The sequence below is a fragment of the Heptranchias perlo genome, chromosome 16, assembly GCF_035084215.1.
Source record: "Heptranchias perlo isolate sHepPer1 chromosome 16, sHepPer1.hap1, whole genome shotgun sequence".
Lineage (NCBI taxonomy): Eukaryota > Metazoa > Chordata > Chondrichthyes > Hexanchiformes > Hexanchidae > Heptranchias > Heptranchias perlo.
In genome coordinates, this window is record NC_090340.1 from 40,519,864 (window position 1) to 40,538,423 (window position 18,560).

At 43.7% G+C, this 18,560-nt stretch overlaps 1 protein-coding gene across 1 annotated transcript in view; it reads left to right on the forward strand.

Moving 5' to 3' along the window:
- Positions 1–18,560, forward strand: part of jph3b (junctophilin 3b) — a 116,307-nt gene that overhangs the window by 72,305 nt on the left and 25,442 nt on the right. Inside the window, exon 3 of the mRNA XM_067997488.1 lies at positions 15,578–15,702. Within this exon, the coding sequence (XP_067853589.1) occupies positions 15,578–15,702 (125 nt within the window). The remainder of the gene's footprint in view (positions 1–15,577; positions 15,703–18,560) is intronic.

Here is an 18,560-nt window from a genome sequence, read left to right on the forward strand (position 1 = left end):
CGATATTAGCACCCGCTATTGGGTGCGTACCTGGCGGGGGGCTCCGAAAATCGGGGAATCCCGGAGCGGGTCGGGAGCCCGGCTCCAACCCGCCCACTTCCGGGTTCCCCACAGACGCGCCGACGTGCGCGCGCAGCCCCCGCATGTGGGACTCCCGCAGGCAATTAAAGCCGGCGGGGTGCCACTTGACAGTATATATCTTGCTATTTCAGGTCGTTTACAGACCTGAATGACCTGTTATATTAGGAGGGTTGGGATTTTACAAACAACTGGGACTGTTTCCTGTACTGGGGGAAACACTCCCAGTTGAAATGGACGTGTTGCAACCATCAGCCTGTGGCAGCTGCAAAGGTCCATTTGACAGTTTGAGGTGGGGGGGGACCCTCACTCATTGCAGGAGGCCACTCTGTCACTTTGGACAAGGTTTGGCCTCCACCACCCTCCTCCTGACAATCAAATTCACCAACTTGCACACTTACCCCGGGGTCCAGAGACATGTACCTACCTTGCGGACCCCCTCAGATGTACATCTTTCGGATGGGGGCCGCCGTAGCTGCAATCATGACCTCCTCGGAGGGCGAACAGCATCACCAGCCTCGCCGTCCACCTCTGACACGTGGAGCTCCACAACACAGTGCTGTGACTCATCCACCTGCATAGCAGGAGGGAGGGCAATGGCAGAGAGAGATGCATCGCAGAGGGCACTACCCTCGCCACAGGGTCCACAGACCGAAGCTCAGCTTCCTGGACCTCTCTGAGCAGCAGTGCACACGGAGGCTCAGAGTCACTCGACATGTAATCGTGGACATCTGCAGCCTCCCGACTGGCCCAAGCACCATCTTCTTACCTGTCGCTGTCAAAGTCACCACTGCCCTCAACAACTTCTCCTCCACATCCTTCCAGGGTGCCACCGGGGACATCGGCGACATTTCACAGTCGTCTGCACAAAAGAGCCCTGCAAATACACCTACACCCACTCTGCAGTGACACAATGGGTGGCATCAGTTGTGGGTCGTCATAGTGATCCTCAGGAAAGGGCATTATTGCACAAACCAGACAGGATTCACAAAGACGTGGCAGTAGTGGTGCCAATATAATATGTGATGTGAGTTGGTCAGAAATTAAATGTAAGTAAAAACCATGAGAAACCCTCAAACACCCTTGTGCATCCCCTTCATGCTCACAACACGTTTGCCTTACGCTGCCTACTGCACATATGTGATGCATGCCCTGTGGCTGCAGCACAGGTAGTGGCAGGTTGAGTGAGGATGACCGTGAAATAGATGCATGAGAGGGTGAGTATGAGATAGAGCCATGAAATTGTATGAGGACTGGGTTGAGTGGTAGTGGTGGGATGAGTACTGGTGAGGTGAGTAAGTGCAGGTAAGATGAGGATGAGCTTTGAGTGGATGTGAGGAGTGATGTGACAGAGTAGTGTTGGCAGTGCAGAAGGAGGTGTGGGTGGGGATGGTGATGTGGCAAACGGAGTGTAGGGGAATGAGTAAGTGTGCTCACTTTGGCTGACCTACTTAGGTCATTGCAGCACCTCCTGCACTGTATGCAGGTGCGCGATATTTTGGTGGTGCAGGTGACCTCCTCTGTCACCTTGAGCCAGGCCTTCTTGGTGGCAGAGGCAGGTGACTTCCTCCTGCCCGCTGGGGGGAAGATCTCTGTCCTCCCCCTCACCCCATCCGACGATACCTGGAGTGAGGCATCATTAAACCTGGGAGCGGCCTTCCCCCTGGGCTGCTCCATGCTGTAATTTTTCCTATTTGTTGCAGCATCAGTCAGTGGAGGACTGCCCCTTTAAATAGAGCTCCTCCAGCTGACAGACCTTACTGCGCATGCGCAGTCCGCCCGACGCGCAGCTCAGCAGCGGGGAACCCGGAAGACCAGGTAAGTGGATCCAATTAGCCTGCGATCACGCGCGAAGCAGACTGATTTCACTGGGCGCGTTACCCACGTGCCCAGTCGCCCCCCCCCGCCGCGAACCTGCAGCCCTGGTAATATCGAGCCCCATGACACTGGATTTTAAAAAGGATGATCTTTTCAGATCATGGTTTCTCCAAGTCAGAAAAGACTGGATCATAATTGGAAACATTGGCAGCACTCCTGGAAATTTCTGTTGCCAAGACTACCGTGCCCTACCACTAAAAGGATGTTGTGTAAATGTTGGTTACCATCAGGAGAAAAATGTAAATATACACTTTTTAGATGAGAATTGATTGTCCAATTAATAGGCTATAAAATTGGTCAATCTCAATCACCTTATTGTCAACCTTTTTCTAGTTACTTAGCACCAGATGTGAACAACAAAGTGGCATTATCCTATTGCCTGATTCTTTTACAGATCCATAACGAAATTCATTCGAACGTTTTCTCCAATGATTCTTTAACTCCAATCATTTTTCTCATAAAGGTTATTTAAAAAGTTTGTTGTAAATTATTTCAGCTGTAATTCTTCAGGGGCTCTACCAATCCCCAAGCATAACCCCGGCAGGGAACTGGCGGAACCCCCCCAGTAAATGGCAGAGACCCAGTTGTGCCAGGTCCCCACTGTTTCCGAGAGTTTCTGATTGCCGTCCACTCCTGTCGGCTTCCCAACGGGAGTTAAAATCAGTCTTGTTATGTCAGGTAGAGGCTGGTGTGACTGGGGCTGTGAGTCAATATTAGGACCAGGTGGTGCACAATCAAGACAAAAACAGTCAATTTTGCATTTAAAGACTATTAGCCATTTTAAGCCACAAAGATTTTAACGAACATTTTTTTTAAAACAGTGCAGAGATCCTTCTTGTAGCCTCCTCAGCATTCCTATATCATGTTTCTTACACTAGCATTGTCAACCAATTACTTAGTTACCTTGCGTTAGTCCCTAGTTACTTTCAGCACTGTTACCTCACTTATGGAGTGGATATGTACAATGGAATCTCATCAGTGACTGTGAGTTATGGCTGGTCTTTTACCGTTATGAGAAACTCGTAAGTCATGAGTGCTGTAGGCGTGGATGAATTATGAAGGTCTTTTATACGATAAAAGGATAATTGAAGCCGACCATCATGGATGAGATATTATTCAGGCTGTTCTACAAGTGGACTCTTAAAGTATTTCTTTTGAGCTTTAAATTTTATTTCCTCAGTGAATTAGCAGTCATATATGTGATGGCATTTTTGTACCCACAATAAAAGAAATTAACGAATGATACTACTTTTTTCAAATAATCTCACACAAAATTTAGGCGAAGTATCAAAGTACTGGCCCATACTCAGAATATATTCCAATTAAGAAGCATCTATTAACTTGGAATTGGAGGTGGTCTGAATCCTGAAATTTGTTCTGATGTCTGAAATATTTAACAGAAAAGTCCCCAATAGCTTCACTATGACATATTCCTCTAGATCTCTTTGACTGTAAACACTTTTGCTTTTGTCTCAAATCCCTCTGGGCTAAGCTAGTCCCCTGTTGTACTGCAGGCATTGGTATGGAAAACAATAGAAAGAGTGTAGGGCGTTTTTTGAAATCTGGTTAGACAAGGAAAGAGGATATTTTCCTCAGTTCAATGGGCAGTGCTATTAATAAGATCAGCTTCAAGTGAGTGGGGACAAAATCTTTGACTACTGGTCACGCTTGAATTGTGATGCTATCCAAGAGCTACTTTTTGATACAGTAGTTTCAGTAGCAACTCCAATTTGAAATGGAATGTTGATTAAAAATATTATTAATTTTTTTCTACATCTTTAAAAATCTTTTTTTTCTTCCATTTTTGAAGTTACATTAACTTGCCTTATTAGACTGTACCCGGATAAATCACCTGGTCCAGATGAGATGCATCCTAGGGTGAAAATTGCAGAGGTACTGGCCATAATCTTTCAAACATCCTTAGATATGGGGGTGGTGCCAGAGGAGTGGAGAATTGCAAATGTTACACCCTTGTTCAAAAAAGGGTGTCAGGATAAACCCAGCAACTACAGGCCAGTCAGTTTAACCTCGGTGGTGGGAAAACTTTTAGAAATGATAGTCCGGGACAGATTTAGCAGTCACTTGGACAAGTGTGGATTGATTAGGGAAAGCCAGCACGGATTTGTTAAAGGCAAATCGTGTTCCTCTAACTTGATTGAGTTTTTTGATGAGGTAACAGAGAGGGTCGATGACGGCAATGTGGTTGATGTGGTGCATATGGACTTACAAAAGGCGTTTGATAAAGTGTCGCATAATAGGCTTGTTACCAAGATTGAAGCCCGTGGAATAAAGGGGGCAGCAGCAGCATGGATACAAAATTGGCTAAGTAATAGGAAGCAGAGAATAGTGGTGAATGGTTGTTTTTCGGATTGGAGGGAGGTGTACAGTAGTGTTCCCTAGGGGTCTACTAGCACCACTGTTTTTCTTGATATATATTAATGACTTGGGCTTGGGTGTACAGGGTACAATTTCCAAATTTGCAGATAACACAAAACTTGGAAGTGTAGTAAACAGCGAGGAGGATAGTGATAGACTTCAAGAGGATATGGACAGGCTGGTGGAATGAGCGGACACATGGCAGATGAAATTTAACGCAGAAAAATGCGAAGTGATACATTTTGGTGGGAAGAACGAGGAGAGACAATATAAACTAGAGGACACAGTTCTAAACAGGGTACAGGAACAGAGAAATTTGGGGGTATATGTGCACAAATCATTGAAAGTGGCAGAGCAGGTTGAGAAAGCGGTTAAAAACGCATCCGGGATCCTGGGCTTTATAAATTGAGGCATAGAGTACAAAAGCAAGGAAGTCATGATGAACCTTCATAAACACTGGTTCGACCACAACTGGAGTATTGTGTCCAGTTCTGCGCAACGCACTTTAGGAAAGATGTGAAGGCCTTAGAGAGGGTGCAGAAAAGATTTACTAGAATGATTCCAGGGATGTGGGACTTTAGTTATGTGGATAGACTGGAGAAGTTGGGGTTGTTCTCCTTGGAACAGAAAAGGTTAAGAGGAGATTTGATAGAGGTATTTAAAATCATGAAGGGTCTAGACAGAATAGATAGAGAGAAACTGTTCCTATTGGCGGAAGGGTCAAAAACCAGACAATATAGATTTAAGGTGATTGGCAAAAGAACCAAAGGTGACATGAGGAAAAACTTTTTTTTTAAACGCAGCAAGTGGTTAGGAGCTGGAATGTACTACGAGGGGGGCTGGTGGAGCAGATTCAATCGTGGCTTTCAAAAGGGAACTGAATAAGTACTTGAAAGGAAAAAAATTGCAGGGCTACGGAGATAGGGCGGTGGAGTGGGACCAGCTGGATTGCTCTTGCGTCGAGCTGGTACAGACTCAATGGGCTGAATGGCCTCCTTCCATGCTGTAACCTTTCTATGATTCTATGTACAGTGTCACACAGTTATCTGGGCTGAGAGGGGGGTGGGCAACCTATTGCCTGTCCTCCAGCAACACTGTGCTTGAACCAGCTACCAATGCATAAAAGAAATGTCATCTCCTGTGGACACTCAACTATGATCAAGAACTGATTGTGTGGGAAATCAAGGGGAGAGACAGTCTTCCAATACACTGAAATCCTCCAGTACTCAACTTGCTACTCCACCCAGGCCTTCCTTTTTTCTGTACTTGAAATGGTCATAAAAAATACTTCAAACACTAAAATCAGATGATGACCAATCAAATGATGATCTTCTGATATTCAACTTTTTTGGTAATATTCAGAACCGTTAACATAATTTCAGAATCAAATGTTTAATGTAATTTTACCTTAAAATTCTGTGGTTTACATAATGAAGTGTGCAATGCCAGGGGTGAGGGGCGGGAGGTGAGACCACTGAGCAGCTGGCACGCTCCTCCCAGCCCCACAAAAATCAGTGCCTTTAAAGACACTTAGTTCCACTGGAAACACTGTGAAACACCAAAACTGCATTGGGATCCTACAGATGGCATAGGACACCAATTTAAATATTTTAATAAGACTCCTATCTGCTTTGGGCGAATTGCGTCATGTTTGTCTCAGACGGCCAGTGAACAGTAGATTTTTTTTTTCCAAAGAATTGTTTGCCTACCACCCTGTTTTTTGACATGAATAGGTGGTAGGGGGGCAAAAATCCCCCCTCGATGTATTGTTCAAGTTATTCTTCTTCTCTTCTTTGGCAGCCCCTCAGGGTCGAGGATGACTTGCTTCCACTCTGGGAGGGTGGTTCTGCGGTGGCTGAATAGTCCAATCCTGGAGCCGCAGACGCTGCCACAGGTGGGGCAGATAATGTTTAATAAGGCGGGTAGCTGAGACGTTCTGGATTCTGCGCGCTCTTTCCGCTGCTTACGCTTGGCCTCCACGTGCTCCACTCGGTGATGCTCGAGGTGATTGGCGCCTTTGCGGATGCTTCTTCTCCAGTTTGGGCATTCTAGGGCAAGCGAATCCCATGCTTCGGTGGGGATGTTGCATTTTTTTAGGGAGGCTATGAGAGTGTCCTTATATCGTTTCCTCTGCCCTCCTAGTGATCGCCTGCCATCGCGGAGCTCGGAGTAGAGCACTTGTTTAGAGAATCTTGTGTCGGGCATACGGACAATCGCAGCTGGTTGAGCATGACCAGTGCCTCGATACTGGGGATGTTAGCCTGGGAGAGAACGTTCACGTTGGTACGCCTATCCTGCCAGTGGATTTGCAGGATTTTGTGGAGGCAACGTTGGTGATATCTCTTCAGGGATTTGAGGTGTCTGCTGTACATTGTCCATGTTTCTGACACGTACAGGAGGATGGGGACCACGGCTGCTCTGTAGATCATGAGCTTGGTGCTGGATTTGAGGTCTCGGTCTTCGAACACTCCGTTCCTCAGGCGTCCGAAGGCTACACTGGCGCATTGGAGTCAATGTTGAATTTCATCGTCGATGTCTGCTCGCGGCAAGAGGAGGCTCCCGAAGTATGGAAAATGATCCACACTGTCCAGAGGCTCACCGTGGATCTTGTTGGTCGGGGGACAGTGTTGTGTGGCAGGAGTGGGCCGGTAGAGGACCTTTGTTTTCCAGATGTTTAGCCTGAGGCCCATTCTCTCATACACCTCAATGAATGCACCGACGATGGTTTGTAGCTCGGCCTCTGAGTGTGCTCACACGCAGGCGTCGTCTGGTTACTGCAACTCGATGACAGAAGTTGGGGTGGTCTTGGTTCGGCCTGGAGGCGGTTGAAGGTTGAACAGTTTCCCTCTTGTCCTGTAGGTTAGCTCCACTCCGGCAGGGAGCTTCATGGTGATGGGGAGGAGTGTTGCAGTGAGGAAAATGGAGAAGAGCATTGGTGCGATGACGCAGCCCTGCTTGACCCCAGTTTGCACTCGTATTGGGTCTGTGGTGGATCCGTTGGTGAGGATCACGGCTTGTATGTCATCGTGGAGCAGGCGGAGAATGGTGACGAATTTCTGCGGGCAGCCGAATTTGAGGAGGATGCCCCACAATCCCTCATGGTTGACAGAATCGAAGGCCTTTGCAAGATCGAAGAAGGGCATGTACAGAGGTTGATGCTGCTCCCTGCACTTTTCCTGGATTTGTCGCGCTTAAAGCTATAATGAATGACCGAGTGGCTTCTTTCCAACAATATGGGAAAGCAAAGAAATTCCTGAAGCTTTAGTTAGCATGGTGCTCCTGTTCCAGCATAGACCCACTGTGCTGGCTTAGTCATAGGAACGTAGGAATTTCTAAACGCAAAAAGTCCAAGGTCCATCAAGTTCGCCTTTTACCATCCTGTTGTTGCATGGTACAATGATAATGGAGCTATTGATTGATCATAGAAATCAATCTCTAACATTTAGTCTACAACAGACTCAGACACAAGGAAAACCCCAGTGGTGGAGAGCTTTGGGAGCCATAGATTCAAAGTCACCTTTATCCTCCCAAACATGCTAAGCTTCCCACATATCATATCTCAAATTACTCACATACTGTATCCCAAAATATTGTTTTCTGAAAGAAATCCATCTAATCTGTATAGGATTGAATCTATACGAACTGCTCCCACCATCTCCCATAGATTGACTACTCGCTCACTAAAATATTGGGCCATAATTTGCTGTGGCAGGGCATCTAACGGCATCTGCCGTTAATTAGACTTGCCCTTGCACATTTAGGTTTTTTAATTTTTTGCATGGCAAGTTGCTCAAAGTGTGAGCTGCTAACAGTGCAGCGAGGGAAACTGGGCAGCTGGGATCTGAGTGAACAGGGCAAGCAACTGTGTATCCACTTAATCAATCAGATTGAAGGATTGTGAATTTAACAGTGCAAGGACTAAAAAGGAAGTGTTAATTAAAAGAGGTGAATTCAATGTCAAATCATGTACAGAAAGATAAATAAAGAGAGGGAAAGACAGGTCGGATTATGAAAGAGAGAAAAGAGACAGAAAGGAAAAGTAAAAAAAAAGTTTTAAATTTAACATTTTACTCTTCTCTAACAACAATTAAAACCTGAAGGAATAAGTATCCACACTTGTAATAGTTCATTTTCAGTGCCAAAGAGGTTGTTTGGCAGTAATCAATACTTATCGCATTGTTAAAAGGGTACTTACACTGAAATGGACAAGATTTAACTTTCTGTAGCGAGTTCAGTTCGTATCTACCGTGCAAGTGCAGCAACTTAATTCCATTCAATGCATTTCAATGGTGAGCCAGACAGAGAGATGCCGTTTTCGCAAAGCTAATGGCAACTCCGTCAGCAACTTTTGGATTTTTGAGTTTAACCGTGCAGCTGCCCCTCACCTGAAGTTGCTGTACCATTTGCACATAAATAACGGCAAGCGCCATTAGCCTCACCGTTATTTTGACAACAAATTATGACCACATTTCCGCAGATTAGTTTTGAATTTACCCCCCAGTTTTCATAGCCATTTGTATATAAATCTTGTTTGGTTCAGCTCTTGAAATTTGAAGAGTATGGATTAGCGTCTACTTGTTAGTCAATCGAATCATGGTTTATGATTAACCTGTCGATTAATATGTAACAATAGTCTCAGTACATTTTTAGAAAAAAAGAACATTCTCCCAATGATTCTTCAGGTTTCTTTAAAAATATTTTTAATTCTGGGTAGATTAATCAGTAAATATCAGAAAACTGGACAAGTCATTTATTATATTGTATGGAAGGGAATTTTTTGAAATTTATTGCAATCAAGACCATTTTCCTCTTGTAAAGTACAATTTTTTTTAATGATTACAAGCCATGTTACTGCAAGGTTTATTGGCTCTAGCAGAGTAAAGCCAATCTAGTATTCTACAGAGTTGCCACAAATCTAGTCTGACAACTCTCTGGTTTCCTCTTACTCAGCTCCTTCTCTATTACGAAGCAAACATTAATGATTTATGGTGAAATAATGAGCACTGGGGAATAAGTTGGCATTTATTAGCAATTTCATTAGTGTTGGTCATTAAATGAAAAGCTACCTCGTGATGACGTCATCATCTCTTGTAATGACTTCAAGATAAAGGAGCAGCATTCTTTCAGTAATCTCTGATCAATTAATTATTTTGTTAAATGTATGAAATAGGTAAAAAAAATCCATTTGTAAATTGAAACAACATGCTCCCTGCAAAAAACAGCAATTTGTTTGGATTCCTGTCACTATTCCTTTTTACAGCTAAATCTTTTATCCATATAATTTTTTTAAATAAAGTGCAAACATAAAACATGTCAATAACAATTTTAATAAAATTAAAGATCTAACACAAATAAATGGGAAGATTTTATTAATGGACAGTTCAAACTCATTTCACTTCAGATATTTAACAACTTGCATTTATATAGACTTTAATGTACAAAACATCGCAAGGTGCTTCACAATGGAAGTAAACGGGGGAATGGAGGCCAAGCCATGGAGGGAAAAATTTGGAGAGTGAAAGATTGACTTGAGTAGATTTTTTAAGAGGTGGTGAGAGAAGTGAAGACGTAGAGAGGTTTAGGAAAAGAGTTCGAGAGAGTAAGGCCAAGTTAGATGAAGGCTCTGCTCCCAATTATAGGACAAAGGGGAAGGGGAAATGCATATAAGGCCAGAGTCAGAGGACCAAAGTGTGTGAGAGGGGATCTAAAGTTGGAGAAGGTTACAGAAATAGGTTGGGACAAGGCCATGGTAGGCTTTGAAAACAAAGATGAGAATTTTACATTTAATGTGTTGGCGGACAGTGAGCCAACGTAGGTTAGTGAGGACAGGGCCAATGGGTGAATGGAATTTAGTGCAGGAGAAGATATGAGCATCTGAATTTCAGACAAACTGGAGTTTATGGCAGGTGGAGGATAGAAGGTTGACAAGTAAAGAATTGGAATAATTGAGCTAGAGGTGAATAAAAGTTTCAGTGGTGGAAGGGCTGAGGTAGGGGCAGAGCTGGGTGTGTTGCAGAGGCGAAGTAAACAGTCATGATGATGGATAGCGTATGTAGGTTTGAAGCTCATCTGTGCATCAAACAGGACACCAAGATTTTGCATGATCTGGTTCAACCTGAGCAATTGGCTGGAGAGGGGGATGGAATCCGTAGCAAGGGAGTGAAGTTTATGCCGGGGACTGATGACAATGGCTTCGAGCTACCCAATGTTCAGTTGAAGGAAGCTGTGACTTATCCATGATGATGTCAGATGGTAGTCTAACAGCTGGAAGGTGGTTGTTCAAATCCAGCATCGACCACAAGGTTCGCAGCATATAAATGCATAAAAGGGGCACTAGGTCAACACGGTGGCTCTGAGTGGGGACACAAATGGAGTTTGGCCAAAGTAAATAGCTTTCTCATATAAAAAAGGTTTTTCTAAAGTTAAGGTCCTAGCTTATTGTTTGGGCAACGAGAATGGAGTTTGGCATTGCACCTTACCCATAAATCATACTAAAATTTGGAGTGCTTGAATCTTTCATTAGCTTTAAATGATAAAAATAGGAAATTTCCAGCATAATCATGCTTCACTTTGTCAAGTGTATGTGGAGACACATAAAAACTTCCATTACTTTATCATCTCAGGTATGCACCCATTAGAGGCCAATACTCCAGCCTACCTAATTTCAGCCTTGCAGTTATCTGATATCAGTAAAACAAATATCTCCTTCTTCTCCTGCTAGACTGGGAAAAAAAAGGCTCTGCTGTTGTAGCTGTGGGGGTGGGGGGGATAGTGTTTATAATTTTACTTTTAAGCTGTTCTGGTTGGAAGTTTGAAATAAAAAGAGAAAATGCTAATAATACACAGCAGGTCAGTCAGGGTCTGTAAAGAGAAGACAGGTTATGAGGTTTCGGGCATGGACCAAGTATGCAGTGTGATGGAATACTCTCCACTTACCTGGATGAGTGCAGCTCCAACAACATTCAAGAAGCTCGACACCATCCACAACAAAGCAGCTCCCTTGATTGGCACCTGATCCACCACCCTAAACATTCACTCCCTTCACCACCGGCGCACTGTGGCTGCAGTGTGTACCATCTACAGGATGCACTGCAGCAACTCGCCAAGGCTTCTTCGACAGCACCTCCCAAACCCACGACCTCTACCACCTAGAAAGACAAGAGCAGTAGGCACATGGGAACAACACCACCTGCACATTCCCCTCCAAGATACACACCATCCCAACTTGGAAATATATCGCCGTTCCTTCATCGTCGCTGGGTCAAAATCCTGGAACTCCCTACCTAATTGCACTGTGGGAGAACCTTCACCACACGGACTGCAGCGGTTCAAGAAGGCGGCTCACCACCACCTTCTCAAGGGCAATTACGGATGGGCAATAAATGCTGGTTTTGCCAGCGACGCCCATGTCCCATGAACGAATAAAAAAAAACCCCTTCATCTGTTCTGGTGAAGGAGATATACCTAAATGCCTTTTCTGTTGTTATTTCAGATTTCCATCATTTACAATTTCTCCTTTTTGTTTTACTGGTTGGAAGTTTGTTGCTGTGAAATTAAGAACTTTGAACAAGAGTAAAAAAGAAATGTAGAGAAAAGCTAAATCAAACCTTTCATCAACAACAACAACCAGTGTAATCATATAGAAAATATTTGTTCTGATAATTATGATGTTCAAGGTTGTCTTAATTAACATATCAATCTTTATTCAAAATATTAATATAATATTGGACAGTGGTATATTTAATACAAAAGGGATTCATTTTTAAATAAGTGGTGCTAGCTATGTTAAATTTGAGGCCCTGCTTGTCAATTGTGAATTGAATACTTTAGCTCTGCTGCAATGTAGGTTTTCCGGACTTTGTTCTACACATTGGGCAGATTTCTGTTCCTTCTGATGGACTGGCGCTCATGCTGATGTGTTATAACCTCTGGTACACTAAGGCTCTGAGAATTCAACTGCATAAAATGCTGCTATAAAGCAGCAAATATGTATTATGTTTACTTGAGCTTCCAGGGCCCTTCACTGCATCACATCAGAATTATACTGGGCCACTGGCAAGAAAATAGTCTCACAGACAAGTATAATTTGACTATGATATATAGTGCTTTATGTGACATTAATCTTCACCTAGATCACGTAGTAGGTGAGCAAAAGGAAACGTTTTTCTTTGTTTTAAACCGAGTTCCAGAGTTAAGCATCAGATTTAGATTTTTTTGAATTATTTTACTCTCAATCTTTCAAATAGGACATGAAGATGTCACTTTTCCTGGATTGCACAGATGATTTGGAGAATAAGCTAACTTTGTGAATCTGGGATTTTTTTTACCCAAACTGTACAATGATGTCATAATATATGTACTTTCTCTTAAGGAAAATATCAAAAGTGGAAAAAAAGAACATTTGAAAATATGTTCCTGACTGTTCATCTTTATGGGCAGACACAATGGCAGGTGAAATTTAACGCAGAGAAGTGTGAAGTGATTCATTTTGGTCGGAAGAATGAGGAGAGGCACTATAAAGTAAATGGTACAATTTTAAAGGGGGTGCAGGAACAAAGAGTCCTGGAGGTATACGTATACAAAATCTTTGAAGATGACACCAAATTGGGGGTATAGTTAATACCGAGGAGGACTGCGACAAAAGGAAGACATTAATAAACTTGCAGAATGGGTGTGTAATTGGCAAATGAATTTCAATACAGATAAAGGAGGCCACATACTTGTTAGATAATGAGAGTCTGAATGGGTTGGAGGAGGAGAGGGATCAGGGGGGTGCAGAACTGCAAATCACTAAAAGTAGCAACGCAGGTTAATAAGGTCATAAAAAAGCAAACCTAGCACTGGTGTTCATTTCTAGAAGGATAGAATTCAAAAGCAGAGAAATTATGTTAAACCTGAATAGAACCTTGCTTGGACCACACTTGGAATACTGTGAACAGTTCTGGTCTCTATATCGAGGCACTGGGAAAGGTGCAAAAAAGATTTACTAGGCTGATACCAGAACTGAGAGGATTTTTTTTTATTCGTTCATGGGATGTGGGCGTCACTGGCGAGGCCAGCATTTAATGCCCATCCCTAATTGCCCTTGAGAAGGTGGTGGTGAGCCGCCTTCTTGAACCGCTACAGTCCGTGTGGTGAAGGTTCTCCCACAGTGCTGTTAGGTAGGGAGTTCCAGGGTTTTGACCCAGAGACGATGAAGGAACGGCGATATATTTCCAAGTCGGGATGGTGTGTGACTTGGAGGGGAACGTGCAGGTGGTGTTGCTCTCATGTGTCTGCTGCTCTTGTCCTTCTAGGTGGTAGAGGTTGCAGGTTTGGGAGGTGCTGTTGAAGAAGCCTTGGCGAGTTGCTGCAGTGCATCCTGTGGATGGTACACACTGCAGCCACTGTGCGGCAGTGGTGAAGGGAGTGAATGTTTAGGGTGGTGGATGGGGTGCCAATCAAGTGGGCTGCTTTGTCCTGGATGGTGTCGAGCTTTTTGAGTGTTGTTGGAGCTGCACTCATCCAAGCAAGTGGAGAGTATTCCATCACACTCCTAACTTGAGCCTTGTCGGTGTAGGAGAGTAAAAAAGAAATGGAGAAAAAAGCTAAATCAAACCTTCCATCAACAACAACCAGTGTGATCATATAGAAAATATTTGTTCTGATAATTACAATGTTCAAGGTTGTCTTAATTAACATATCAATCTTTATTCAAAATATTAATATAATATTGGACAGTGGTATATTTAATACAAAAGGGATTCATTTTTAAATAAGTGGTGCTAGCCATGTTAAATTTACTTTAAGTAAATATACTTATCAGGAAAGGCTGGAACAGACTGGGGCTCTTTTCTCTAGAAAAGAGAAGGCTAAGGGGTGACCTGATAGAGGTCGTTAAGATTCTGAAAGGGTTTGTCTGATAGGGTAGACGTAGAGAAGATGTTTCCACTTGCGGGGGATCCTAGAACTAGGGAACATAAATATATGATAGTCACTAATAAATCCAATAGGGAATTCAGGAGAAGGTGGCAGATGGGGTATAATGTGGGGAAATATGAAATTATCCACTTTGGTAGGAAGAATTGAATAGCAGAATATTTTTTAAAGGGTAAGAGACTAAGAAATGTTGGTAGTCAGAGGATTTGGGTGTCCTTGTACATGAATCACAGAAAGTTAACATGCAGGTAAAGCAAGCAATTAGGAAGGCAAGTGGTATGTTAGCCTTTATAGCAAGGGGGTTGGAGTGTAAGAGTAAGGAGGTCTTGCTGCAATTATATGGGGTTCTGGTGAGACCACACCTGGAGTACTGTGTACAGTTAAGGAAGCATATACTTGCCTTAGAGGGGGTGTAACAAAGGTTCACTAGATTGATTCCTGGGATGAGAGGGTTTTCCTATGAAGAGAGATTGAGTTGAATGGGCCTATATTCTCTGGAATTTAGAAAAATAAAAGGTGATCTCATTGAAACGTATAAAATTCTTAGAGGGCTTGACAGGGTAGATGCTGAGAGGCTGTTTCCCCTGGCTGGAGAGTCTAGAACTAGGGGTCATAGTCTCATGGTAAGGGGTTGGCCATTTAGGACTAAGATGAGGAAACATTTCTTCACTCAGAGGGTTGTGAATCTGTTGAATTCTCTACCCAGAGGGCTGTGGATGCTCAGTCATTCAATATATTCAACACTGAGATCGTTAGATTTTTGGACACTAAGGGAATCAAGGGATATGGGGATAGGATGGGAAAGTGGAGTTGAGGTTGAAGATTAGCCATGATCTTATTGAATGACGGAGCAGGCTTGAGGGGCCAGATGACCTACTCCTACTCCTATTTCTTACGTTATGAAACTTCTTTACCCATTGAGTGGTTAGAGTGTGGAACACGCTACCACAAGGAGTAGTTGAGGCGACTAACATATATGCATTTAAGGGGAAGCTAGATAAACACATGAGGGAGAATGGAATAGAAGGGCATGCTGATAGGGTTAGATGAAGGAGGGAAGGAGGAGGCTCATGTGGAACATAAACACCAGCATGTGGGCCTGATGGGCCCAATGGCCTGTTTCTCTTCTGTACATTCTATGTAATTCTATGCATCAAAAAGATAGAATGACAACCAAAAGTGTAATTTGTCTGCAATATGCTCTTAAATTAAACACGATGAATGAATGTTAAAGATTTGGATACAATGGTGTTGTTGTAGTTTTTACAAATTGCCAGATGTATTTGTCACTGCTCTAAAGAGCTTTATTGCTTCATATTCCTTACAGGACATCTCATGCCAAGTCAAAATCAGAGGCGGCTGAAACAGCTGCTCAGAAAGCTCAGGATGAAGAGCAGCTTGCCAGGATCACTGCCAAAGAGTTCTCACCCTCCACCCAGCACCCAGGCAATGGTCAGTATGTTAAAAATACATAGTTTAATCATCAGTCTGTTAACTATTGGCCAGGGCAATCAATGTGTAACACACAACACAAAAGGATGGTCAGGGTGAATGAAGATAAACACTCAACACAATCTATGTTTCAATAAAGTTTAAATTATGGTGATACTCTGTGAGGAAGGTTTATTCAGGGAAATATTAGCTAGGGATCTGTGAAAGTTGACGAGAGATTTAAGTTGTATACTAGCAATAGTATATGTGGAGCCTGGTTTAATATTTTATCAAAAGAGCAGCTTGATTGTGTAATACCATAATACTCCACTGAGGTGTTAGTATTCAGTATGCATTCAAGATGTTTATATTCTGAAGTGAAGCCCGCACAAAATGAATTCCAATGCACGGGAGCCAATATTGATCTTGAGTTGGAATTTTCAAGTTTTTAGTAGAAATATAAAAAAAAGTTTTTCTATCATTCATATTATACCAATAGGTATAACTTATTTACAGTGAAGGCATGTCCAACCTTTTGCAGCAGTGGCAAGATTACTGTCCTGCAACTAGAGAAGAACTAGGGGGTAGAGTAAAATCATAACTCAGTATTACGTCCAACTCCTAATCTATTTTGCATTTCTTGGAGTCCTTGAACCAAATAATTTCCTATTTTTTCACCTCTCTCTCTGCTCCTTTATTCTTTTCTTCCCTTCCCTGCTACTTCACTTATTTTCTTTTACCTTTTTTCACTTTCTGCTTTTGTCTTCCTTTTTTTTACCCTTGTGTTCCTATCTCCTTTTTTTGTTTTGTCTCTGCAACCATGGGACCCAGGCATGCACTCAGACTACAATACTGACTGGAAAGGGCGATGATGTGGAGATGCCGGTGATGGACTGGTGTTGACAATTGTAAACAATTTTACAACACCAAGTTATCGTCCAGCAATTTTATTTTAAATTCACAAGCTTTCGGAGGCTTCCTCCTTCCTCAGGTGAACGTTGTGGAAATGAAATCCTCGAAATGAAATCGCATTTATAAATCACAGAACAATGCTTGGTGATCACAGACAGTCTTTTCAACTGCCCGTTGCCAAGGCAATCAGTGTGCAGACAGACAGGTGTTACCTACAAGGTCTCCGAATATACAAATCACCAAAAAAAAACCACAGAGATAGAGAGGTAGAAACATAGAAAAGACAGCAACTGACCCGTTATATTAAAAACAGATAACATTTGTTCGCTGGTGGGGTAACGTGTAGCGTGACATGAACCCAAGATCCCGGTTGAGGCTGTCCTCATGGGTGCGGAACTTGGCTATCAATTTCTGCTCGACGATTTTGCGTTGTCTTGTGTCTCGAAGGCCGCCTTGGTGTATGCTTACCCGAAGGTCGGTGGCTGAATGTCCTTGACTGCTGAAGTGTTCCCCGACTGGGAGGGAACCCTCCTCTTTGGTGATTGTTGCGCGGTGTCTGTTCATCCGTTGTCGCAGCGTCTGCATGGTCTCGCCAATGTACCATGCTCTGGGACATCCTTTCCTGCAACGTATGAGGTAGACAACGTTGGCCGAGTCACAGGAGTATGAACCATGCACCTGGTGGGTGGTGTACTCTCGTGTGATGGTGGTATCTGTGTCGATGATCTGGCATGCCTTGCAGAGGTTACCGTGGCAGGGTTGTGTGGTGTCGTGGACGCTGTTCTCTTGAAAGCTAGGTAATTTGCTGCGAACGATGGTCTGTTTGAGGTTGGGTGGCTGTTTAAAGGCGAGTAGTGGAGGTGTGGGGATGGCCATAGCGAGGTGTTCGTCGTCATTGATGACATGTTGAAGGCTGCGGAGAACATGGCGTAGTTTCTCCGCTCCGGGGAAGTACTGGACGACAAAGGGTACTCTGTTGGTTGCGTCCCGTGTTAGTCTCCTGAGGAGGTCTATGCGATTTTTCGCTGTGGCCCGTCGGAACTGTCGATCGATGAGTCGAGCGTCATATCCCGTTCTTACTAGGGCGTCTTTCAGCGTCTGTAGGTGTCCATCGCGTTCCTCCTCGTCTGAGCAGACACTGTGTATTCGCAGGGCCTGTCCATAGGGGATGGCCTCTTTGACGTGGTTAGGGTGGAAGCTGGAAAAGTGGAGCATCGTGAGGTTGTCCGTGGGCTTGCGGTAGAGTGAGGTGCTGAGGTGCCCGTCTTTGATGGAGATTCGTGTATCCAAGAAAAAAACTGATTCTGAGGAGTAGTCCATGGTGAGCTTGATGGTGGGATGGAACTTGTTGATGTTATCGTGTAGTCTCTTCAGTGATTCCTCGCCGTGGGTCCATAGAAAGAAAATGTCGTCGATGTATCTGGTGTATAGTGTTGGTTGGAGGTCCTGTGCAGTGAAGAAGTCCTGCTCGAACTTGTGCATGAAAATGTTGGCGTATTGGGGTGCGAATTTGGTCCCCATGGCTGTTCCATGTGTTTGGGTAAAGAACTGGTTATCGAAGGTGAAGACATTGTGATCCAGGATGAAGCGGATGAGTTGTAGGATGGCGTCTGGAGATTGGCTGTTGTTGGTGTTGAGTATTGATGCTGTCGCAGCGATGCCGTCATCGAAAGGGCGAATCACTTGATGGGAGCAGAAAGCACATGTCAGTCCATATGGAAGTCTGTAGCATTGCCTGATTCTGTTTTATTCCCCATTGGCAGATCAGCTGTTTCATGAGAGGTGAGCGATTTAATTAATAGCATTCACCTCACTTCTATATGTCTCTGGGAGCAGGAAGGATCAGTTCAAAAGCAGAGCCATATTTTTCCAATGAGGAATTGCTCGTTAGGCCTGACGAAAATACTGGATTGAAGGTTTCGTCCATTATTTGAAGGTGGGAGGTGGAGGTGAAGGCAGATGAGAAC